General features: G+C 45.1%; 1 protein-coding gene across 4 annotated transcripts in view; it reads right to left on the minus strand.

Moving 5' to 3' along the window:
- Window positions 1–12: 12 nt before the first annotated feature.
- Window positions 13–25,405, minus strand: part of Htt (huntingtin) — a 153,257-nt gene continuing 127,864 nt past the window's right edge. For 2 of the 4 annotated variants that reach the window (XM_085691996.2, XM_085691995.2), the window contains 16 exons: window positions 24,235–24,422; window positions 21,733–21,859; window positions 19,163–19,263; window positions 18,161–18,315; window positions 17,646–17,785; window positions 16,507–16,589; window positions 14,986–15,116; window positions 14,724–14,853; window positions 13,319–13,474; window positions 9,801–9,991; window positions 8,108–8,222; window positions 7,781–7,994; window positions 7,271–7,376; window positions 6,272–6,434; window positions 5,925–6,085; window positions 13–3,459 (listed from right to left, as the gene is read on the minus strand). In XM_085691996.2, coding sequence (XP_085548122.2) covers window positions 3,246–3,459; window positions 5,925–6,085; window positions 6,272–6,434; window positions 7,271–7,376; window positions 7,781–7,994; window positions 8,108–8,222; window positions 9,801–9,991; window positions 13,319–13,474; window positions 14,724–14,853; window positions 14,986–15,116; window positions 16,507–16,589; window positions 17,646–17,785; window positions 18,161–18,315; window positions 19,163–19,263; window positions 21,733–21,859; window positions 24,235–24,422 — 2,375 coding nt within the window. In that variant the 3' untranslated portion in view covers window positions 13–3,245. Of the gene's footprint in view, window positions 3,460–5,924; window positions 6,103–6,271; window positions 6,435–7,270; window positions 7,377–7,780; window positions 7,995–8,107; window positions 8,223–9,800; window positions 9,992–13,027; window positions 13,123–13,318; window positions 13,475–14,723; window positions 14,854–14,985; window positions 15,117–16,506; window positions 16,590–17,645; window positions 17,786–18,160; window positions 18,316–19,162; window positions 19,264–21,732; window positions 21,860–24,234; window positions 24,423–25,405 lie in introns of those variants that run through there. The other 2 variants (XM_085691997.2, XM_085691998.2) reach the window with 2 other exon arrangements.

Below are 25,405 nucleotides of genomic sequence, written 5' to 3' on the forward strand. Positions count from 1 at the left end.
ACAGTAACAACGGATGGTTTAATTGCTTCTTTAATTCAAATGTACAATATCTGCAATTTAAAATTTTTAAATATACATTTCATGTCAGTCCTTCCACTTGGAAGTGGACAGCCAGGTCTGGACTGGGCTCCGGGGCACACCCATCACAGCCCTCCTGGTTCCCAGCGAAGCCTGCGGCACACAGCATTAAGGCCTGGACAGGAGCCCCTCGAACGCAGCCAAACCTCAGCTGATAAGTCTCTGCCACCATCACCTTATACCGAACTTGTGGCAGAGGGTGTTTCCAGAGACACTGAGGGGAGCAGTTCCTTTGATGGCACTGAAGTGTGACAAGTACTCATAGAGGGTGGCCCTGAACCTTCAGATCATCTTCAGCTGTCACACTGCAGAGCGTGGCTTCTTCTTTCCTGGAAGCTCCAGACCCATCGAGGAACAGTTCTCTTCCAACCTGTGACAATCCTGAGCTCCCCACCCACCCTCGGCATCTCTCTGTGTCTTCTACTTCCACACACCAAGGGCCAAAAGACAGCTTCATGCCTGCCCTGGCAGCAGCTATGATCTTAGTGCTCAGTGTTAATGGAGGGAGGGTTTAAACCCAAGTGAGACTGTGTGGGGAAGGATGTGCACAGGTGGAAGAAGAGACTCATTCTGCAGCCCCACAAAGGGAGGAAGTGCTCCTTGCCAGGAGGCTGTGAACCAAGCTATTGCTGTGTAAGACCTATCCCATGGGTTGAAAGCAGAACTGCTTCACTCACAAGAAGGTGCTTTCTGTCAGGGTTAGTGCCTTCTCTGGCACTACATTCTATAGGGCTGGAGGTGGCTCTACTATAACTCTTCCCTCTTGAAAGGTACATGTGCAGACAGAAACGAGAGAATAATAAAGGGCACTTGGCAGTTACAAAGTCACCTACATGTCAAGGGGGCCAGCAGTGGGAGGGAGGCACATTTTGGAGAAGAAACATGCTGAAGTGCATTGCCAAATAGTTCTACCCTGGTTTCATTAAAATCTTTCCTGACAGTACCAACAGGAAAACAGCATCCCACCTCTTGCCCCCCCCCCCCAATCCCACAATCAAAATAACATTTTTAAATAAAGTTTGGAAATCCACAGATTTTGAGAAATTTGATAAAAAGTCTTGGTCCCTCCTGCAGTCAGTCAGGTGGAGCAGTATCTCCAGTGGGACTTTAATGAGCTATGGCCTTTCTGCTCCCCTTTAAATTTTAAATGGAGTCCCATTCTCAGATGCTAGTCACAAAGCTGACTGTATGTGGCATGTCCAAAAAGGGCAGCTTTCAGTAAGAATGGTCAGGCATCTTAAATATGTCTTTGAGGAGTGTGTGTGTTGAACATGTATGTACACAAATACAACTCTGGGTATGTATACACACAAATGCATGCTTGCCTGTGCCTGGGTGCATCTCTAGGCTGTGGTGCCCATTACAAGAGAACAGCTTTGTGGCAGAGGCTGTTCTAGTTTCATATTAAGAACTGTTTCTGGTCATTCTATGAACAAACAAGAGCAACTGGACTCCAGGTTGAACTCACTGATATGAATCCCCAAGGGAATGGCTCCAGATTTTACATTCAAGTTTCTTATAAACATCTACCACAAGCAGTGATCAGGCTTGCACGATGCAGAGTTGTTGGGCCAACCTGGGAGCATGGCAGCCTAGAAACAGCTCCAAATGACCCCTTTTCCCTAACCCACATGGACATGACTTAGCTAAGCAGCAGAGAACCTACCTTGTCATACAGCCAAGCAGAGCTCCCAAACCAAGCAAGGAAATGAGGACAGCCCATGTCCAGGACTCATTTTCATTAACATGACCAGGCTACTCTGGGCCCAGGCCTTGGGAAAGAGAAGTGGCACTGACAAGCATGAGAGGCTGTCCCTAGGCCATAGGCTGACCCAATACTGAACCTTCCCTCTGGTCCTCATCTTGTCTTGTCAGGCTGAACCCTCCCTGGGCTCTGATAGGCATAAGTCTACAATCCCCTGGGCTGACATAAGGCAAGATGGGAAGGGTCAAAAAAGGGGCTGGATTCATTCTTAACAGTTGCTAGGACACTAACCTTTCCCTTGACCAAGAGAAACCAACAAACTATAGCTCAGAGACATCTTTGGGGTTATCAGGCCAGCACTCCTCAGGTCCCCACCACACAGAAGATTCAAAGGGACAGCATCCACATGGCTAGCTGGCTCCTAGGCAGGCTACAGCCCAGCTCAGCCAGGACCAGAGATGAGGTTACTGGGGCAGCCTCGTTGGATACAACAGAGGCTGTTTCTGGCTAGGCTGAGGGACTAGGAAACTGCATCATCACTGCTGAGTAGACAGCTTGACAATCATGCCTGAGGAGGGGGTGTTGCAGCAAGGCATGCCTTGCACAACCATAACAGTGGAAAGCAGCTCTCCTCAGCCCCTCAGTTACGCCACAGATAGGATTCTCACTTAGGGCAGTGAACATGAACACCTCTCTCTGTGCTGGTTAAATGTGATGCATTAAAAAAAGGGAGACGTGTGAGGTGCAAGTGCCATCAGGTGTTGGGAGGGCTACACAAGGGACCTGCCTGACTTGACTGAGTAGCTACAGGAGAGGGAGCAGTGGCCAGAAGGTCCATCCACTTCCACAAACTTTATCACATGCAGCACAGGCCTTGCAAGTCACACACTTTACACGGGCATAGGAAGAGTTACATTAAAATTAATCTCTTTACTGATATAATTAAATTTAACTCCTGAGAAGAAAACAGAGAAAGGGAAAATGATGCTGGAAACCTGGCACCCCAGTTCCCAGCCCCCACCACCACCACTCATTTTGTGTCCAGACTCTGGTGTGGCAGGTACACCCTGCTGTGGAAATGCGGGTGAGAGTTCTCCAGCCCAGTGTGACAGAAGGGCTCAGAACCATCTGGTAAGAGCTACGACTTCTGCTTCACATACCAGGGCAGCTGCAACCTGGCGACCACGGCCAGGGGAACACTAGGAAAAAGACAAACACCTGGTCAACCTAGCACTGCCACCAGCTGCAGCAAGGCTAGGACCCAGGACTCAGGCTCAACCCCAACATAGTGCATGTTCCCTGCATAGCCCACACTGTAAAACACTTCTGCATTGCCTGGCTGTCCACCTGACACAAGTGGAAGCCTGTGTGATCAAGAAAGCCCCAGCAGAAGCTTGGCACGGGCTCCTGGCTCTGGCCCCAGCAGCTGCCTCCTCTCAGCCTCCTGTGCCACAGGTACTACTCAGCAGGTGGTGACCTTGTGGACATTTCGCAAACAAGCAAGCAGCCGGTGGTACGGACTTCCTGGTGCCGCTACCACCTCAAACACAGACTGGAAAGCCCTGTGGTCGAATTCCTCCTCTATCTGGTGTCTGTAGAAGTCTGTGGCAACCAGGCAGAAAAGGTTCACATCCACCTGCTCCAGTTTGCCCATCCTGCTGATGATGTGTGGGAGGCTGGTAGAAGAGTTAAGGGGAACAACAGCAAGGGTAGGAAGACAGCCTCCCCAAGGGGTTCCCTTCCTAAGTCCACCAACAGGCCTAGGGAGGACAGTAGGCAACCAAAACAGAGGGTGGCCTAGGCACATCAGCAGCAGCTGCTGCCTGCAACCCTCTCCCAGCTGCAGTCGGCTATCTGCCCAAGGAGGGCAGGGGTGGGAAAGCAGAGAGGCCCAGAAAGTGGGAGCCCTGCAGTGCAGACAGGGTGCTGGTTCCCAGTGCTCTGTGCAGTAGCACTTACCTGGGCTGGGTTCCCCACAGTGCTAGTGGCTGGTGTTCCTGCTCACACTGCTCCAGTGCAGGAAGGGTAGAGCCAGCACCCTGCCTGGGAGGCTTTCCCGTACTTGGGGTGAGGCTGTACTGTCACCACCAAGACAACTTTGCTGCTCAGTAGCTCTCGTGGTCTACTGTGGGGGAGGTTGCCAAAAGAGGAACTCCTGGCAGCACTGTTGGGATGGGAACTGCAGCTTTATTTATGACTTTCCCCAGGAGGGTGACCAAGGCATAAAGATGAGAGCTAATGAGAAGCAGCATTGAGAAAACCTCAGAGGAATAAAACATGCCAGAGGATAAGGCAGCCGCAGGGCCAGTGGCTGGCCTGAGCTGCCCTGCCTCCCCTTCTGTTCTACCCTCCCATCATCCTTCAGCAGTAGCATTCCTGCCACAAACCCACCCATTGGGCAGTACTAGCTGGCAAATGGTTAAACCTACTCTTTTGTGTCCCTGTCAAAGTTTTATACCTTTAGTTGCTGGTGGCCCTGTCAGAGGAGCAGCAGGTGGCGGTTAGGTCTGGGAAACCAGCTCACCAGGAAGCAAAGCTCTGCTGGGTGAATCTCAGGTGAGGCCCTGAGAGCCTTGGCCCCAGAATGTTTCTTGCTACTGCTGAATCTTTGCCGCTGCCATTTTTCTCTGGTACCTGGCATGGAATAAATGGGCATGGGGAGACTCCCCACTGCCCTTAATGTAGTTTTGGAAATATCCTGTTTTACTGGGCTTGTGCTGTTTGACTGAAACCATGATTTAACATAATAATAGTGTTTAAGTAGAATTTTGATGATTGAGGGTTTTTAGTAAACATAGTAAAGTTAGGTTAGTTTAGTGGAAAAATTAACATAGGTAAAGGTAGGATAAGATGTTGCCCGTCTCTGATAAAGCAGAGGTTGCAGAGGATAAAATATAAAACAAGAAAGTGTCACACAGCTAGAACACATGAGTTTCTATGGAGAAGCCACACAGACTGTGGTTTAAATTAATGATTAAGAAAAATAATTGAGTCCCAGAAGCCCAGCTAGCTCAAATTCTTTTCATCTTAATGTTGGGAGATGTGTTCACAGGTTTTGGAGTGCATCATAGCTGAAACAAAGCTTTGGAAATGACTTAAGGTTAGACTGAGATGTTTTTGTGAATAGCTTTGAGGTGAAAAACTCAAGGAAATAACCTCAAGTTTTAGAAAGGCACAATTCAGTGAGGGACTTGTTAAGATCAAGGAACAAGAACAAAGAAAGAAGCCCAATTATTATTAGTTGATGTGCCTTTCTTGCTAGAATTGGTTGATGATCAAAGACGATTAATTCCTTTCACCCATTTCTGTCCTCAGTTTCCTGATATAAAAAAAAAAAAACGTTAACGAGTGCACCCTGAATAAAGTAGAACTGACTGTTTTTCATATATGAAAGATTAGGTTAGTGATTTTTTTTAAAGATTCCTTATAAAATTATTTTTGAGACAAGTAATAAAGCAATTGATTCTTTCTTTGAAACCACAAAATGCAGCCTGACAGTAAAAGAGTGACTGAGAAAATACCTCGCTTGCTTACACTGTGTTAATCGACAAGTTGCTTGGACATGAATGTATGAGAGTTCTTGGAATAATTTGTTTTTCATCAATCATACACAGGATGATTAACCATGTAAGGGAAATAGGAAACATGTTTTTTCACCTGTATTCATTATAATCATTAACTTGAAAGATAGAATGTAACCACATTGTAATTTTTATACTTTCTGAAACATTTTGTCAGGATATATAAGCTGTGAAGAAAAAATAAAGACAAGATTAGAGAGAGAACAGAGAAAGACCCTAAGAGTGTGTTTTTTACTTTTTACAGGCCTCAGAGAGTTTAGTTCCGTCCCATCGTTCCCCCCCCTCACCACCACTGACAGTCCCAGAGAATTAAGTTTTACTCCCTCAGATAGAAAAGTTGACTCTGACTCTGTAGATTCACCCTCAAACGCCTTAGCTGCTGGAGGCTGGTCCTCACTGAGGCAACATTTGGAAAAGAGTTAGTTAAGCATTACCTTGCTATCTGTGGGGTTCTGTACAGTTTAGTTTCAAAACATTCAATGAGACCTGAACCTGATACTAAGAGAATAAGAAAGGTCTGGTGGAGATTAAAATATGGCCAAAGACCCATGGAAGGATACATCGCTGAAACCCATGGACTGGTAGATGCGCTGACAAGGAAGCAGGAGAGGCTCCACATGGCCATGGCAACTGGAGTTCTTTGTGTGAAGTTGGACAGGGACAGCATGACCCAGTCCCTGACCATGGATGACTGCCCAGCACTGTGCAGAGTCTGAAAAACCTGGGGATGAGAGAGTCCTGAGCACAGGTCAGGCTGTGGGGTGGGGTGGGAGTAGAGTGACTGGGGCTACAGCTGCCACCCTCTTATAGGATGAGTCTAGCCCTGGTGACAGACCTGCTGGAAGTGTGGAATTCATTCTGCCTTCAACCCCCTGCTCTGTCCTTGTCCCATACATGACACCCTTACCTTGTATACTACAGTGGCCATGAACTGTGGGTATGGCTGCTGGTTGGACAGAAACTCTCCAATGACTTTGTTCATGACATCTTGAGGTGGGAAGAAGTCGTCTAGGAACTGAGGCAGGATCCTTGCCACGACCCTGGCTTCACAGGGAAACCCCTTGCGGATCCTGTAACGACGGGAGTTGATCTGAGCTTCACCCTGGTTCCTGGTCTCTCAGTCCTGCTCACAGAGCAACATGGACTGAGGCTCAGAGGCCCTTGACACACAGAGATGCTCCAAGTGGGGCTCAGATCACAAGGTGACACACAGGCTTTTCTTTTGCTGCCCTGATTGATCTGGGCACAGAGTGGGTGACCTTTGCCACTATGAGGAGAATAATGCAGAGTGTGAGAAGGCACTATAAAGGAACAGCAGGAATAGGTGGGGTGATGACATTATAGAAGAGACTTTCCACATCAAAATGCTCCAAGAACTTTTCACTGTTACATGTCCTATATGAGAGCACTAGTGTCAACCATGTTTTTCTTTCCATCAACCAGACTCTCCCCACCCCGCCCACACCAATTGTTCCTGTTTATTCTTCTCAACATTCAACACTTGCCCCTTAGCCACATCCCGAAAGAGAGCTGACCTACAACTATCCCACTAATACACACACAACTGCAGTGTACAGCTGAGAAGTGCACAAGTGACTCAGACACTTGGCTGTGTCTTCCTGTGGATGTGGCCCACCAATAGCAGTTGAGGAGTGCCCAGGAGTGTTTATTTCCTTAGCAGTGGACTGTGGGATCAATGAGGGCAGTGATGTGCCTGTAACCTACATGGGTTCAGCTGTCCCCAAGTGGTACTCTGTGAATATTCAAGCATTGAAAAATGGCCACAAGATGCATTTTAAAGTTTAAGAGGATGAACAAATACACATAGAGGCAATTGCTCTGAATTTGGCTCTAGGATAGCCAATGACTAGTGAGGTTAGAGGTAGGGCTGTGCTGCATTTCTTACCTATCAAAGAGAACAGATACCCGCTCCATAGCAACGATTACAGACTCACTATCAGGCGTAGCAGGGCTGGGGTCAGAGGTTCTGCCTGGACTGGCTTTTTCTTTTCCTGAAATAGAAACACTCAGGTGGCTATAGGATTGAAACACAAGAGGCTTGAAATCAGCATTTGGTGACTCATATAGGACTTGACCAGATAAACACAGACCCTTCAAAATCAGGTGATTAGAGTCCCTAGCAAGGTAGGACCCACCTCAACTTTCTTACAACGCTCAGGGATGCAGTGGTCAGAGGAAGCTCTGAAACCTATACATGGTGGTGCCATGTGAACTGTTCCCTTGCCCTGGGCCTTAGAATTTCTGGAAAGGTAACAGAGCTGGTTTAGGGCCAAAATAAAGCTGCAGCACCATGATGCCTGGCTTGTGACCTTCAGTATGTTCCTGCTTCACTTCCTAGAAGCTAGGCCAGGCACAATGGTCCTGGGTGAGTCGATGACCCTTACAACTTGCTCACCTGTGTACATGCAGGTGAGCATCAGGCCTAGGGCTGCCATGGCCCGATGTGGGCTTTGTACATTGACTCTGTCCACGCTTAGCTTGACCAAAGACTCTGTATCTAAGCGAGAGAGCTGCTCAGACAGCAGGAGACGCTCCAGACCCCGGAGGGCACAGTGGTAAATGATGGAGGGGGTGGACTCTTCACTTCCAGACAGCATAACTCCACACATCTAGACAAGAAGAAAGGTTTGTTCTTATCCTCCTCAAAAGCACAATGACCCACTGGTACAGTTCACAAGGAAGCCTGCCTGTGTCCAGTAGAGCCCATCCAGAGCTGTCTCACCTGTATCACAGATGCTGAAAATTCTGGCCCCACATCCAGAGGGTAGTTTTCCATCAGATAGAATGCAGTGGCACACATCACCAGCACATGCTGCTGGCTGTGAATGTTCACGCAGCTGAGAATGGGAGATAGAAATCATACCTAGTCACATATAGCACCCCTGGCTGTCTGCAGTGGAACAGTTTTAAAGCATATCCATTCACGTCTATCAAGTATAGAACCCTGGGCCGTGCCAGTGATTACACGGTTTCCAGAACTGCACGGCACACCTCAGTCTGGCACACCATCTCAGTGCTGTACCTCTTCATAGGCTGCTTCACTCACCCTGCAGATTCTTTATGTTTAAGATGCTTCCTCAGGGTGTGTGTGTGTTCCATGTGTAGCATGTGCTAACTTGTAACACTCCCATTTTATGGGATCCCATCTTATGGGATCCCATTTTATGGGATCCCAGTTGGTACCTGTTGCCAATGGCAACAGTAGGGACCTGGCTAGCATATGATTTAAATCAATGTCACCATAAACAAAGGAACCACACATCATCTCTTCTACCCTTTCAGATGTGTTCAAATGACACTGTCACATCTAGGAACTGGCTACTGCTTTGTATGTGACATGGGACTCTGCCCAAAGCAGTAAGCCAGGTCTACTTATTATCTGACTGGACACTCATACCCGCCCCAGTTCTCTTTGCCTTCTTCATTCCTCAGCAGATTGGGCCTTCACATAACCTGCTCAACTCTGCCCTAGGCCAGGACCTGGAATTGCAAGGGGTGACTGTTTGCTTACCTTGCACACATGTAAGGTACTATTCAGCAAGGACTACAGGGAAGAAAGCACCTTCCTACAAGCTGCTATCCCTGTCCCAGCTTGATTTGTCACTGACTATTAGGCCCCTGAAAAGCACTTCTGCTCAGCTGTCAGCAGTTATGTCTGTCAGCCTAAGACCTCACCATCTCCAAACTTTTAACTTTACTCTGCATTTCTCAATCGACAATCCATCACAGAACAGCCGGCTTTTCCTCCACCTCCCTTCTCATCCCTAACTCATGTCCCAAACTCTGAGTGTCCAGTTTTGTTCCATCAGACCACAGCTCCTCCCTCTGCTTCTAAAACAGAGCTGTGATGGGCTCAACATGTTATCAAAAGGACCAGCAATATATTCATGTGCAGCTGTATGTAAGACATCTTTAGCGGGAGGTGGAGATCAGAGCAGGAGTAAAGGGTCTCACAGGAAACATGGGGGTGATCAGAAACTAAAGAGGAAGCTAAGTCTGGTGACAGAATAAGGAAGCTGGTCCACATCAGTGTGGTGAGTGCTGTAGGAGAATGATGCAGAGGCAGGACTTTTCATCTTGCTAGAGATGAAAGCTTCTGACATATACTTGTGTTCTTGTGTCTCATGGCTACTATTTTCTAAAATAGGTACCCTCCTGGGTTCCCTGCCTGCCACCTACTAGAACCTGGCATATACTTTGTTACTTTTGAAACAGGAGCTCATCTGCAACCCCAGCAAGTTTCAAGCTGATGCCAAATTTTCTGCCTCAGCCTCTCAAATGCTGAGATTATAAGCATGCACTACTATGCCAGTTCTAGTATATACTTTTAAAGTCAAACAGGGCTCTTTTATTTTATTTTTTATTTTTGTTGTTGTTAAGACCATACTAAAGCCCACCCGGCCAGCTCCACTCACTGGGCTATTCCTTTGAGGTTGGACAGCAGATATTCACTAACAACTGGAATGAGCTGCTTTGCAGTGTCATCCAAGAGGTCACACTCCAACACATAAAGGATGCCATGCAGGGCTCCGATCTGGCTGGGGAGGTGGCTGCTCCTGAGTGTGCTCTCCAGTAGGCGACTGACTGGCTCTGCCACAGTTTTGTCCTGAATACAAGCACAGACATGAGTTGCTGGAGACGGGTTGATTGCTGACTGCCAATGGCCTGATTCCCTGAAACTGAAAGAACCTGGCTATAATCTAGCACACAGTAGAAGCCACAACGGGGACAGGATACCATGCAGGAAAGGTTGGTGTACAGTGCTGACCCTATATAAAAACCTGAATTTGAGAGAGGATCTACCTTATGTGAAAAATGTGATTTGTGCCTACACTTGCTTTCCCTTTTGGAGTTGCAGGGTGCTCCTATAACCTGCCTTGACTGACAACACTGGATTCTGAGCTCTGCTGCCCTCTGTAGAACATCTCATATGTGTTGTCTACTCCTTGTCTACCTACTGGATGAATGAATTGTGTTCTGTATGGCTATTCTGGAACAGTATTCAAATCTGGTTTTCTAGGCTTTACCCAGGAATTCTCTCCCTCAGCTAATTCTGCCTCATGTTTCTTCACTATAATTGACTTTGGTCTGGCTCCTCCTAGCAAAAGCTTGTTGGTAGTTGTGGAGCTCTCGACACTAATTTGTGCTAACCTGGATTGACATGGTATCACTTTCTCTGGGTATTCTAAATGTGGCAGTGGAATTTTTGCCCAGACACCCAGCACACACCTTGACACAGGACTCGTCCAGCAGTGAAGGCTGCTGTTGTGTGATGCACTACAGCAGCAGCACTTCAGTGTCTGACTGTGACCTACCAAACACCCTACCAGGAAAGGCTGACTGAGGACTCATTTGGTCTCATGACAGAAGAGGCCATCTAGTGGTGGAGGTGTATACTTTTAATCCCAGCAATCAGGAGGCAGAGGCAGGTGGATCTCTGAATTCAAGCCCAGCTTGGTCTACAGAGTGAGTTCCAGGACAGTCAGAGCTATCACAGAAACAAAGAGGCCATCCAACCCTCTCCAGGGGAGTCTGTATCTAATGGTCTTGGGTTAAAGAAGGTTAACAGTCCTTGCCAGTTACTTCCTTCTCACCCCCCTTCCCATCTCCATGAGGTCGTGTGTTCTTCCTAAGGATAGTACAACCAAGGCCTCTAACCACACTTCTTTAAGCATAACACCAGGATATGTTGTTGAAGGCTGCAGATCTAACAGTGAGCAAAGAACAGTGACAGATTGGATACATGTTTTGAAACACTGACCTCTGGACATGACACAGTTGTGCCATGTTGAAATCAGAAGAGCTGGATTACCTGAATCCACACAAGACTCTCACAAGTACAGAACTATAATGTTCCCTCATAGCATGGGTAGTTAAGGACCAAAACCTAAACCTCAGCATAATGCACATAATCCTGACCCAGCTGCACTTGGACTTGGGAGGGAAGGTTAACTGAAGAGGGAGAAGGATGCTCCATTTTTGCAGCTCTTGGGGTTACATTACCCATGCCATGGTAGGATGTTTTAGTATGCATCTGTTTTGAAGTTACTATAGTTCCAATAGAAAAGTCCTCATCCATGCTTATATGAGGAAAGCCAAAAATACACTGGTTTACAAGCTGGACTTGGATATCAATGGCCTATCTGAGGTGAGCAGACCTTTGCTCAGGTTTCCCCAGGAAAAGCAATGCAGCAGTGCAACACCATCTGTAGCAACACAGGGTAGCTGAAAGCCTCTCAGAAGACAACTGCCTTCAAGGACAGCTGCCTCTGTACTCAGAGCTGGGAACTGGAGCCAGTCACCATTCTGCCTTGGGGTTGTTCTTTAAAAATCACCATTATTTGCCTGATGCATTTGATTTACATTTTGCCCGAGGAACCTGGGTCTGAGCATAAAACCACAGTTACAAGGAAAGTCAAGCCACTAAAGCCCCCCCATGAAGGAAAATGGACCTCCCACAAGGACACAGTCCTGACAACACCCAGAAGATGCCTGCTTTGAAGAGTGTGCTCACACAGAGGGACTAAGTGCTCATTGTTACTGTTCTCTGGATGATGCTAAGCATGGCCACCCATGCTGTATACCTGTGCTAGCCTCTAGGTACAGTGACAACAGGTTCTAACAAGGGAAGGCATGGCACATATGGCACATGGAAAATGGGTTCCAACAGGCTCACCCACACCACTCCTGCCAGTAGCCCCAACCACTTCATGCATAGCAGCCACTCATGTGTCTATTGAACAAGTAAGTTTCTTTTTTAAAAAATTAGTTTTTGTATGTGGTATGTGTATTTGTGTCCACATGTTAAATATGCATGCGCATTATGGGAACCTGTAAAAGCCAGAAGAAGGTGTTGGTTGTAAGTTGGCAATGTGGGTGCTAGAAACAAAATCAGGTATTCTGTAAGAGCACCAAGTGTGCTTAACCACTGAGTCCTCTCTCTAGCCCTGAACAAGTAAGTTTCTATTGTTATTACAAAAATAGATTCTAGGAAAAATATATTAAAAACATGATGATAATTTTAACATTTAATGATAAATTTTAACCTAATTTAAAAACATAATATTTTAACACTAAGTGAAAGGGCGAAAGTGCCTGAGCCAACAGTCTAGAGTCACTTTACTTTACTGATGCCCTTCCAATATGCACCAACAAGAGGTGGAACACACAGGTAATTATTTTTATGTATGTATCTGATATATTTTCTATGAGAACCACCTAGTATGTATACAGGAAAGGCAGAACCAAGTAGTACTAGCCAAATTCTGATAAACCATAAGCAGAATAATGAGGAATGCTGATGAGTGGGGGAATCTAGGTATGAAGTACACATCAGGTATCTAAAGAACACCTTGATTTGGGATTTCCCAGTACATATCTGTTGTCAATAAATTAGCCTGTCCAAGGTGTTTTGTGACAGCAGTACAACTGGACCAAGACAATTATGATGCTAAGGATACATTTCCCAAAGTAGAAGTGCAAGGTTACTATGACAAATGGGTCACCAGGGAAGACCTGTGTAGGTCAAGCAATACAGTGGGATCCAGACCCTACCAGAGACATGAAGTGGAGCTGTCAAGATGACAGACTGGCCAAGGACGCAAGGCATGATTCCAATATTTGTGCTGTCCCAGTGCCCTCACCCTTTTTGTCCTGAAGATGGACCCTACTATAATGGCATAAAGACCAAGGGGCACAGGTGCTTCAACCATGTTCACCACAAAACATCTCGGTTTCCTGTGGGGACAATACAACAGGTACTGAGTTCTTTTAGCTGACCAGAGCTGTGGTTCATATGTGCCAAGGACCTTACCCTGGGACAGGCCTTTTAAGTATGCAGATGCACGCAGCACATTTGACCAACACCAGATCCCAAAGCAGAGAAGTTCTAAGTGCTTCAATGGGGGCAGCCTCTGCACCACCTCTCACTCACCATACCAAGGACAGCAGCTGCCTTACAAGTGGCAGGTACTAGGTACTGAATGAGAATTTCATCTTCTGAAGGGTGCACTCTCCGAAGTTCTGTCAGCGTTAGATACATCATTTCAAACTGGGTGCGTTCAGTGAACAAGTCTGACACCACGAGAAGCTGGAGACATGCAAGATCAAAACAAGAAGGTGAGCATTACACACAGAGGAATGTAAAAAATGTAGTCTAAAATGCAGTGGGTGGCAAGGCATGGGAAAAAATAGGGGAATCTTTAGTACTGATTGGGGAGACTTAAAATTGAGTGTGTGGATAATGTATGTGTATAAGTGCAGGTGTGCACAAAACCACAGCATGTGTGTGAAAGCCAGGAAACCACTCTTGAGAGTCAGGTCTCTCCTTTTGCTGTGGGTTCTGAGGATCAAACTCAGACTGTCAGATCTGCTGCACAGGAAGCACTTTAACCTCCTGAGACATCTTGTTGGCCCCACTATCTTATCTATTATATATCTATTTGTTTTTTATTTATTTTTATGTGTATGGGTGTTTTGCCTACATGTATGCTGGCATACCATGTGTGTGCTGTGCCCACAGAACCCAGAAGAGGGAACTTGAGTTACATGTAGTTGTAAGCCCCCATGTGGGTTCTTGGAATGGAACTTGGGTTCTGGAAAAACAGCCAATACTCTTAACTACTGCTTTCTCCAGTTCTTACTATCACTTTAAAAAAGACCAAGCGACTATTTTAGAGCCTTTCAGCTTTTTCTTCCAGCCCTGTTAATATTGATAGATGTCACTCATAAAACAAACACTCTATGTTTGGGGCTATACTGGAAGAGCACAAAGTACCATGAGATTATTTATCAGACCTATCTACTTATCTAAGAAGGGTAATGTCTAGGAGTCCACAGCTGTTTGTCACCACCCCAGAAGAGACAGACATATAAGGTGGGCCTTTGGAACTGTGACAGCAACTGGCATACTACACACCGGTGCTACATTTGAGAGCATTTACCTGCTCTGGATCTGAAAAAGAACATTTGTCCTGACACCATCACCAACTTCAAACACTCTGTCCCTCCAGAACTGGGAGGCTGCAGGAGTTCCTTTACAGGTTCTGAGACATTACAAACCAGGTGGTGTGTGTGTGTGTGTGCATGTGTGAATGTACGCATGTGTATATATGTGTCTATGCCTGCATATGTATTTGTCTCTCTGTGTATCTAGCAAATGCATGGCACATACAAGTATGGTATGTATGCATTTATGCATATGGTATATCTAGTGCATCTATTATGGTATTTGTGTGATGTGTGGGTGGAGTGTATTTGGTACATGTGTGTATGTGTATATGTGTGCACAGCATCATACATGCTTCTGGGTGTGGGGAAAGAGGGGAAGGTAAACTTACAGATCGAACCACTTCACTGATCAGGATGACAGGGGTCTTTCTGGCTGTACTGGATGGCAGAATCCAGCGGCTGTACAATTCAAGCAGAAACTGCGAACAGGAGTGAATATCAACCCCAGCACGATGTTTTCTGCAGAGTGTGAAACATGGATATTTTCCCCATACATAGATGAGAGGTTCACCTCAAGATGGACCCCAAATATATTCAAGTGACTGAAAAGAAATTTCAAATTGCTTATTAAAAAAAAAAGCCACTATAAACCTGGAATTGACTGGAGACACAGGTGGTGATGTTGGTGCAGGAACATCAGCCTCTTCCTCTTCCTCTTCATCCCATTCCTCCTCTCTCAGCGGTGTGATATTGTTCCCTAGCCACACAGAGTGTATAGATACCTGCCACAGAAGCAAGCACCAGATTTAAAGTTCTTGTTGGGTAGGTACAAGCCCGTCCACTAGTCTGAGCACATAAGACCACTGTAATGATCTATCCCTTTCAGACCTATATGCTACTGTCACATAGGGTACAAGGGCTAAACTGTTGGCAGAAAAACTTTGACCTTAGGTTTAAGGCTTGAATGAGTGCCTGGGAAAAGTATGAAATAAAAGAGGCTCCAAAGGGTGACACTACAGTCCCTGGAGAAGGGGGACCATACACAGATTTTATAAACCTGGTTCCCATTCATTTGTGTTTTCCAGGAGTAGACCCTGCTTTTCTGAGCTAATTGCTTAGAGATATTTCTCCAAGGATGCAGTTGGAGCTATAATTGTTTTAGGAAGGTAAAGGGGCAGCCAAGAGCCCCAAGCCCCCAAATACAGCTCCAGATGAAGTGGGTTTTGCACTCACAGTATGAACAGTGACCTCCCTTCTGATTGCTGCTCTACAAACCCTCCTGCATTTTCCCTTATGACCTCAGATACTTTCAATGAAGGCAAGCTGAGAATTGTGGATAAACTCCAGTTGCCAATGTTCTCCACACCTAGCCCCTTGCACCATCTCTTTCCACAAAATACAAAGTGGCAGTTCAGCCAAGTAGCATTTTTTTTTTTTTTGATAGCTGATATGGTATCCCAGGCAAGGCAGGGCTAAAATAGACCCACACAGTCTTACTATATTCAGCTTACAGACACCGGAACTGGAACTCCAGTACTAAAGGAAGCAGAGTTAAATGAATGTAACAGAGCCAAAAGGGATACAAAGTCAGGGCCATGGGACCCTAGAATATGGTCACATACCTAGGGGCCCCAGGCATCTTGTTTATCACCTCATCTTTAGAAGCACTCTTTGAAGAGCGCATCACATTCTAACTGTCACTATGACTTATCTTAGGGCAGAACTTTCTCTGCAAAGGTAGGAAGGAACAGAGGGGTTTGTCTAGAAAAGCAGCAGGTACCACAGCTCCCTGACCCCTGCAGTCAGCAGCTGTCAACTATCCTTATTGTTCTTACTAAAGTGTAATGCTACCTGCTAAGCTATATACTCAGTTGCTCTCTGAACTAGCAGCAAGGAAGCTTTTAGTGCTGCATCTGACTGAGCAGCTCTCATCTGACTTTATTTTGTCCTTCCCGACCTTTCATGCTTCTTAGCTCTCTCCTGTCTCATATCATTCCACTATATTTTATACAAATCTGCATGCTTATATGCAAAATATATTGAAATCTAGAATAAAGTATGTAAATAAAACTTTTCTTTGAATGTGGTATGTGGCTCAAGCCTGAGGACAGACAAGGCTGGCTATAATTTCAGCCTATAATCCTCAGGAGGGAACAGAATGGTGTAACTCACCTGGCCCAGCTTGTAGCTCATGTTGCCTAGCTCCCGCTCTGAGTTGATCTGCAGTAGTAGCTTGTCATGGCTGATGAGGGCACCTGCAAAACGTCATCATAGCACTGCATAAGACCCTGACTGGCTGGACAGATGTTTGCCCAATCTGGTTATCCTCTTCAACGGCAGGACGGCTCAGATATGCAGAGGCCCAGGAGGTCTCAGAGTATTGTCAATTGGCAACCTGTTGAGCTGGCAAGCCTGGTAGGCAAACTAGACTCTTTTCCTATGGCTGCCTCAAGCTAACAGTGTTAGATCTCACACCACTCATTCTCTCCCCAAGGCACTCTAATGTCCATAGAGCTGTACTCTGAGTTCCTATAGCCATCTATCCACACCTTTCTCAAGACTCTACAGAGCAAGTATCTATGTCATTTCTCACCAACACTAAAGGCCCAGACAGAGGCTCCTCAAGGTCTAGGTTCATGGCCATTTAAAGTCACACTGCTCTGTTAAATTCAATGTTCCCAAAACCATTTTGAGATACATAACACACTGCATTTCCATACAGAAACTTCCCCAAATAAAGTCTTCAAGGTACTTAAATTTCTAAAAGAATGAGGTAATTATAAGACTGAAGCAGTTTGTTCAACAAAAAAGAGGGTGAAGGCAAAGGGAGGGTAAGGAGGTTTTGGAGGGGGTTCATTCGGTATACATTACGTACTTGTATGAAAATGTCTTTATGCAATACAGTAACTTGTACATTTAATAAACACAATGGAAAGGAAAAAAAAACCTACAAAATTCTCTTCATTGAAGCAAGATACACCCTGGTGCTTATGGTGGTACAAGTCTAGGCAAAGCATGAGACTTGTAAATGGGGGCAATACACTCAGCATGCAGCCTCCTTGTTAAGCCACAGCAAGAATGCTAGCCACGGGCTGGAGAGAAGGCTCAGCAGTTAAGGGCACTGACAGCTCTTCCAGAGGACCTGAGTTCAATTCCCAGCACCCATATGGCAGCTCACAGTTGTCTGTAACTCCAAGATCTGACACAGACATGCAGGCAAAGCACCAATGCATATAAAATAAAAATAAATAAACATTTTTTTTTTAAAAAAAGAATGCTAGCCACACTCTTGTTCTAGCTCCTTCCAGTACCTGTAGTAGCTGGCAACAGGGAAGGGACAGGATCCCAGGCCTGGTGAGAATGGTGAGTGGCAGTATTCTCTCTCTGGGAAACCATTTCTTGGATCTCTTGTTCTACAATCCCTCTGATCATGCTCAATTTTCTTCCAAATCTAAAATTCAGAACCAAAAGAAAGAACATGTTTGTTTTTTTCAAACATCACAGGAATGAAAACCACCAGGACTTCTCTTTCACTTGCCTGAAGCAGCTGGTGTAACAGCAAGCAAACCCTGCAGCAGGTGCTCATTCCTGACCCAGGAAGTCTGAGCCTGAATACCCAGTGAAGCTCATACAATTTTCATACTAACTCTTCAGCTTGTCACTAATGACAAAAATCACTTTAGGATCTATATCCCTGGGCAGGGCCACAGACACATGTTACATCAATTCTTTTAACAAAGGAAAGGGTATGGGAATTTAAAAGTGGAGTGGGTTACCTCACCATCCTCTGCAATAGAATGTAGCCCACATAGAAACTCAGGCAAACCTGGTATCGAGAGCCTTCAGGGGCTTGTTCCGGGGCTGTTGCTCCAAGCAGCTTACAGCTGGATTGCCAGCCACAGGCACAGTCATTGCACTGAGCACTAGAGAGGTGATGGCCTGCACAGCCAGGACATTGATCTGGGTCCTTTCTGTATCTTCCTAGAGGAACAGTCCACATATTGACAACATGACAGCAAGATACCAACCACTTATTCTGCCTCTACTTCATACAGAGCCCAAGGGCCATAAGGCTTCAGAAAGGAGAATTAGATTCCTCCTGTGGCTTCACATAGCCAGAGTCTTTTGTTCAAGTTTATTTGGCATTGGTCACACATCTATATACCTAGGCCTTGGAGTAAACCTGAAGTATGCAAATATTTGGCATAGAACTCCAAATAGGCATTTACCTCAGAGGACATTGCTCTTAAATACTATCATTTTAGAACACTGCCTCTGGCAACCTGTCAGTTACAGAAACGTTGGAAGATGATCTTGATGACTTGTGACCTATATAGATTCACTCTCTTATCTGTCATCTCCACAAGCTCATTTCACATCTCTCAGAACCAAGGGCACATATCCCAGTACTTTCAACATACAAAAATATGGTGGTTATTCATGTCTTATTATCATGGTTTACATTAATAAGCAAACAAAACGTCTAAGATAATTAAAAACAAAACAAACAAGAAGCAAGAACATGACCTGGATTCATGCCTTTTTTGTTTTAGTTCAATGATATTCCTTCAGATAGTGATAAATGAACAAAAGAATGCAAAGTGCTGACAGAGAATAATTTTATTGATCACTGATGTAGAATGTATCATAGTAAAAGATGCATCCTAGCTACTGGAAGCCTCAGTCTCCAAGCCTCTCAGAGGGTTTGTCTTTACTGTGGAGCATCAGCTGAAATATGATCAGCCTGCTTTCCTGTTCCAAAACAGAGTCACCAGCTGCCATAGCTACAGGTTCCTACTTAGCCACTTTCTAGCTATAGAAGTCTCACCTCTGGTGGGCTCTCCTCCTGTTCCATCACCAGGGGCTGGGTCACCAAGACACCAAGGAGGGTGGCCCAAGTTTCTTCAAACTGAGTACGACTGGTCCACCCTGGGAATCAATCATCACATTAGATAGTTTCCCAACTCTCCAAACCCATGAGAAAACACTGACAATATAATGCCATCAGTGATGTTCCTAGCGCAAGATCTTCAGGGCAATCCTATAGCATAGGGAATACCAGTCTCTCCATTTACCATGAAGGACACCGTAGTACATGGAAGTCAGTTATATTATCAAGGTCAAAAGGCACAGGCCAAGTTAAGCAGCCCAGACTGCCCTTCAGTTCCCCCATTGTGTGGTACAGTGACAAGGATGTCCACACAGGTTTCACTCAAGCAGGCCAGGCTATTCCTGTCTACAAAGCATTTTAAAAGTGTCACCTTAAGTCTGACCATGAGATTTCAGACCAGACCACAGAACAACATACACAATAATTTGGTCTCTGTAAAGCTGGTGAGATTAGTGTCAGCAAGATGGCTGACAATCTGAGTTCAATTCCCAGGAACCACATGGAAAAAGAAGAAAACCAATTCCTGCCAACTATCCTCTGCCCTCCATGTACATACACGCTGCACTATAGGCATGTTCATGTGAGTCCTGTAAATAAACATAAATAATGAAAATAAACATAAATAATGAAAGCTACTCAAAACAGATTGGAAAAGCATGGCATTGGGCTGGGAACACTCCAGCAAGCAGCAAAGGCAATATAGGGGGCCATTCCTCAGGTTCACTAAAAAGCTACATCAGAGTAAAGTTCAACAAATGGCTGCATTTGGTGTTCCCACCAGGAGTCAAGAATATCTGCAGCACTCCTTGTAAGGCAAGGATGAAACAAAGATAGAAAAGAAGAATATCAAATGCTAGGATCTCCTGGAACATGGGGTGTGACTCAGACTCAAGTGAGTTTGAAGGCAGTTTGCTTAACTAGTGATTGATGTGGCAGGGCCCAGCCCATATATGTGGTACCACACTCCTGGGGTGGTGATCCTGTGTGCTTTGATAAAACAGGCTGAGTAAGCCTTGGTGAGCAAGCTGGTAAGCAGCATTCCTCCATGGCTTCTACTCCTGTTTCTGCCTCTAGGTTCCTGTCCTGGCTTCCTTCAGGGATAGACTTTTATTCTTCCCCATGTTGATTTTGGTCATGGTGTTTATTAAAGTAACAGAAACATAACTAAGACAGGCAGGAAAAAAATTCTTCATGGGAGCTGCCTGATTCCTACCCAGAAGTTACTGGGGACAATGATAAACTGTTTAAAGACATAAGAAACTGAGGTAGGCTGCTGAAATCTGAGTAAGACAACTTGAAGAAGCCTAAGGTACTAACATGGATCAGGTACCTGGGCTCTTCTAGGAAATACCCCAGCAGGGGAAGGCTATGAAGATTATAATCACACTACCCAATCACACCCTGTGGTGGTTTAAAAGAGTTTGGTCCCATATTTGCCTATTTAGCCCCCAGTTGATAAACTGTTTGAGAAGGGTTAGGAGATGAGACCTTGTTGGAGTATGTATGTCACTGTGAGAAGACGATGAGATTTGAGAAGCTCACACCAGGCCCTGTATCTCTCTCTCTCTGCCTGCTGTTTGTGGATCAAGATATAAAGCTCTCAGCTACTGCTCTAGCAACATGCCTGTCTACTTCCCACCATGATAATAATGGACCAACCTACTGAAACTAAAAGCAAGCCTCCAACTAAATGCTTTCTTTCATAAGAGTTGCCTTGTTCATGGTATCTTTTCACAGTAATAGAACAGTGACTAAGATACACCCTCAACCAGAAAAAAAAAAAGGCGTGGGGGGGGCAATTTAGATTGTACTTCAGAAAGCAAAAAAGAGGCCTGACAGGAGAACTACTCATGCTACTGCTAAGACACTAAGTATATTCTTCATGTTCACATCTGTAGCAAACACATGAAGTGGACACAATACCCATTTTATGGGCTATAGCACTGAAGATTCCACACTGTTCAGCCAAGGATGAGTGGGACTGTCTGGCCAAATCTATCTTCCCTCATTCTACCACCGTGGCTCCTGTGACACTTAGCCTGCCATGTTCCCCAAGTTGCACATTTCACATAGGAGAAAAATGACCTAACCTAAGTGAGAACACGAGGTCAAAGTAGCAGACAGAGGAAATCACTTCCACTACTTACAGTTTGTTGTTGTAGCCCTGGAGACTGAACTCAGGTCTTCATTGGTGCTAGGCAAACACTATAGAGTGAGCCATATTCCCAGCCCACTTGTACAGTTTAGTCTGAGTATGAAGACAGGATCTGGCTTTCTGTGATAGTTACATGTGGATCTTTGTTCAAAAAGCCTGATATGCAACCCCACACACTGCCTCGTCTATGTGCACCTAGGTCTATTTTCTTATCATAATTCCATATGTGCTGCGAAATGTGTGAAGGTTTGTTCCCATTATCCCAGAACCTTTCCAGTTGCCATGAGATGGCCCTACCCTGGAGCTTCGGGCATGTGTGTGGTATATGGGGATTGAGGAGGATTGTGGGTACCTAGGGTGTTGATGCGATAGATGAACTCCTTGAGGATCTCCTTCTCCTGGAGGAATTCTACAGGGATCTCAGGGAACACTGTGCCAAAATCCCCTCCAGGTTTGGGTGACCACCCAAGTTTCCATACCTGAGAAGATGAAAAGAGAGTAACACCTGGATGGCGATGCCACTACGAAAACAAGAGACCCCCCCTTATCTCAACTAGTCTCCTCGTTGAGCCAGCTGCACTCCCCTCACTACTCACATAGGCTTTTCCAGAGCCAGTGCTTTTTCGCAAAAGGCTCCCACCCCTTTGCCTAGAACCTTCAAGTCCAAGCTTTACTCCCACCACTCTATTCTGCCTTCCCAAAGCCAATCCTCTTCTTGTAACACCCTCAGACCGGCTGTACACAAGCTAGATTCCTTGTGGGAGATGCTGATGCCCACAATCATTAATGTGTGTTAGAAAAAAGGCAAACACTAATAAAGTTCAGTCTCGTGTATAAATATGCGTTGGCAATCAGGCACAAGGCCAACCCTCCTGTTCATTCTATCAATTCTGACAAGTTGAGTTCTGCCACTAGATATCCGGACAAGCACCATGCACAAAACAGAACCCTGAGGCATATCCTACACTATTCCATTAGCAAGACTATCTTGCCAGTTCAGCTATGTGCCTTGGTGAAGCCATGAGGACCTAACAGAGCCTCCCCAGATTCCTACAACCAAGCTCTCTTTATTAGAAAAGCCTTCTATAAATCTCTTGTACAATCATAAAAGTCTCTGGGGCATGCCCAGGGGAGGTTCTGCAATGCTTGCTACAGTTGCCTTTGTACCCAGGGAATTCAAAGGAGTTTTACCTACAGCACATGGCCTATGTAGGCAGATTCCCTATAGCCTTCTATGACCTCTATACTGCCTTCCTGTACAGTCTCCACAAGGAATGCTTTCTGCCCAGGGCTAAAGCCCATGCAGCAATGTTGGATGAGCTCCTGGGTTTCTATTATGCTCTTCCCAATGTCTATAGCTCTTTTCTGTAAGTACTTCCAGCACAGTGAAGCCACAGTACTCAAAATGGGCCTCTGCAACTCTAGGTCCAATGACAGTCACTTTATAAATGTGAACTTTTCCAGGATTTTACATGCAAACACACACATGCAGAGACTGTGGCCCAGCAATAGGCACATGCCCTATTCTATGAAGAAAAAAAGGACTTTTCCCTTGGGCCTGGTTTTGTGTTCTGGCTTAAGTCAGCTATGAGCCAGCTTTGTTTTCTAGTTGAGGATTTTTGTAGGAAAGGGTCTGTCTAGTGTGCTATTTCAGCAGCTAGGTCAGCATAGCTGCTGTTAACCCTCTTCCCATACTAAGTTTCTGCTGAACCAAGAAACTGCCTTTTTAAGTTGATATGCGAAGAAAATTTTAAGAGAAAACCCACAATAGTGGTTGTCCCTAAATTTATGAATCAATCTTTCTTTCTCTCTGATACAGTCTCTCATTATGTAGCTCTGGCTATACTGGAACAATGTAGACCAGGCTGGCCTAAAACTCAGAAATCTGCTTTTTTTTCCCCCCACACACCACTATGCCCAACTTTGTATGAAATCTTCAAAGGTGATACTTTTTAAAGAAAATAATTGAAGAGTAAAATTTCTGGCTTACCGTTAATTAGAATAATCACTTCAGAATCATATCCAACATGAACACATCAGTGGAAATGAAGGTTAGTACTTTAGCTCATTTTTGAAAACCCAGTATTTTTGCTAATAGCCACTACACAGAATGCCTGGGGGACAATACAGGTGTCACAACTACCCACATGCAAAATGCTGGAACTACCACAGAGAGGGTTATAGCAATAAAGACTGTGTGATAAGTGGGCATGTATGCCTATAGCTAATTCTAGCATTACGGAAATAGAAAAGAAGATCTCAAGTTTGAGGCCAGCCCTGGTTACATATCAAATTGAGCAAGATCCTACCTCCCCACTCTCCCCCCCCCAAAAAAAAATCAAAGGTCTGCATGAGGCCTCATCCTACAGAAAGAACTATAGGCAATTGAGGAAAGCTGGAAACAGGAAAGGTGGCCTTACCAGGGAAGAACATACCAATTGGTTGTTCAGTTCTGAAAACATACATACAGGAAGGATTATACAGACTAATCAGGTTATATTTAAGAACACACACACACACACACACACACACACACACACACACACACACAGTAATAATTAGTGAATAAAAAGGCCATGAATTTAAAGATCAGGAGGGGCACATGGGGAGGTTAAAAGGGAGGAAAGGGAAAGGAGAAATGTTATAATTAAATTATAATCTCAAAGACAAAAAACCAAGTTGAAAATGTACCTCAGTGATAGGTATGACATGTACCTTGCATGCACAAGATTCCAGTACTCTGTCCCCCTTCTCCTGAATCCTCCCCAAAATATTCTACTTCAGTCTTAGTTAGGATCAGCCCACTCCAGGGCTGCTAGTAAATACCACCTATCCTATTTCAGCAATGACTTACCAGAGGGGGCACACGCGTATAGCTGTTGACCAGGGGGAGACGCGCCAGACTGATGACAATATTCTTAAGCACTGCCGTGAGAAATGAAGGCAGGGTACTGTTCCTTTTATGGCCCAAGGCCAGCACTGACTGCAGGGATTCCACCATCTCTGCTACCATCTCGCAGGCCGAAGTAATATAACTGGGATCTACATAGACAATGGTGATCAAGTGGGCAGTTTCTGTCAAAACACACTGCAACTCTGCTACCCTTCCTCTGTATACCCATGGAGAAGAGAGTATCAAGCCTACCAACCCCTGTCCAGTCTACCAAGACTGTTGGCTGCTCACATAAGCCCACCTGGTATGCATCCAAAACCAGCAATTCTTACAATTTCTGTGGGAAATACAGTAATAGTCTTGAACCTGAGTTTCAGCCTTGGATGGAAACTTTAGAGGCAGGGTGATGATGAAAATTCCAGAGCTACCAATCTGTCCTGTCAGAATCTTGAAGGCAGGGACTGTTCATATTTCCTGAATCTCAATATAGCATGGAATTAGAAAACCACTTGTTACTAAACAAGTGGTAAAATGGACAGATAGTTACTCTTATCCATGAGATTCAACAATTTAGGCAACTTCCTAGTATAGAAAAAGGATCCTTATTAAACTTAAGGAATTAAGCCCCTAGCTAAAAGAAATGATGCATATTAGACTAACTTTAAGTAGCATCAACTAGGAAGGAAGAGATGGCTGAGCAGTTAAGAGGACCTGGGTTTAATTTCCAGCAACCACGCGGTAGCTCCTATCTGTAACTCTATTCCCATGGGATCTGGCACTTTCTTCTGGACTCCTTGGGCAATGCATGCATGTGGTGCAGGCACACATGCAGAAAACACCTTCACACATAAAATTAAACAAATAAAAAAAGTACTAACTGGAGGTGACTTAAAAAACTTAATAAAACCTGAATTACTTCTTCGGACCAGAATCTCATTAACTGACCTCAAGAGAGTTACAGATGAGGAAAATTATATAAGCCTTAATTAAGTCATCTCCTGCCACTGGGCCAACCTACCCACTCTCATGATGGTGGGCATTTGCCTCAGTGCTTCACATGGCCTGATTTTCTTACCTGCATCTTATCCTCACAGAATTACCTGAGCTCCTGCTCAGCTAGGGAAAAAAAAAG

This window comes from Myodes glareolus, chromosome 8 (genome assembly GCF_982192425.1).
Source record: "Myodes glareolus chromosome 8, mMyoGla1.1, whole genome shotgun sequence".
NCBI lineage: Eukaryota > Metazoa > Chordata > Mammalia > Rodentia > Cricetidae > Myodes > Myodes glareolus.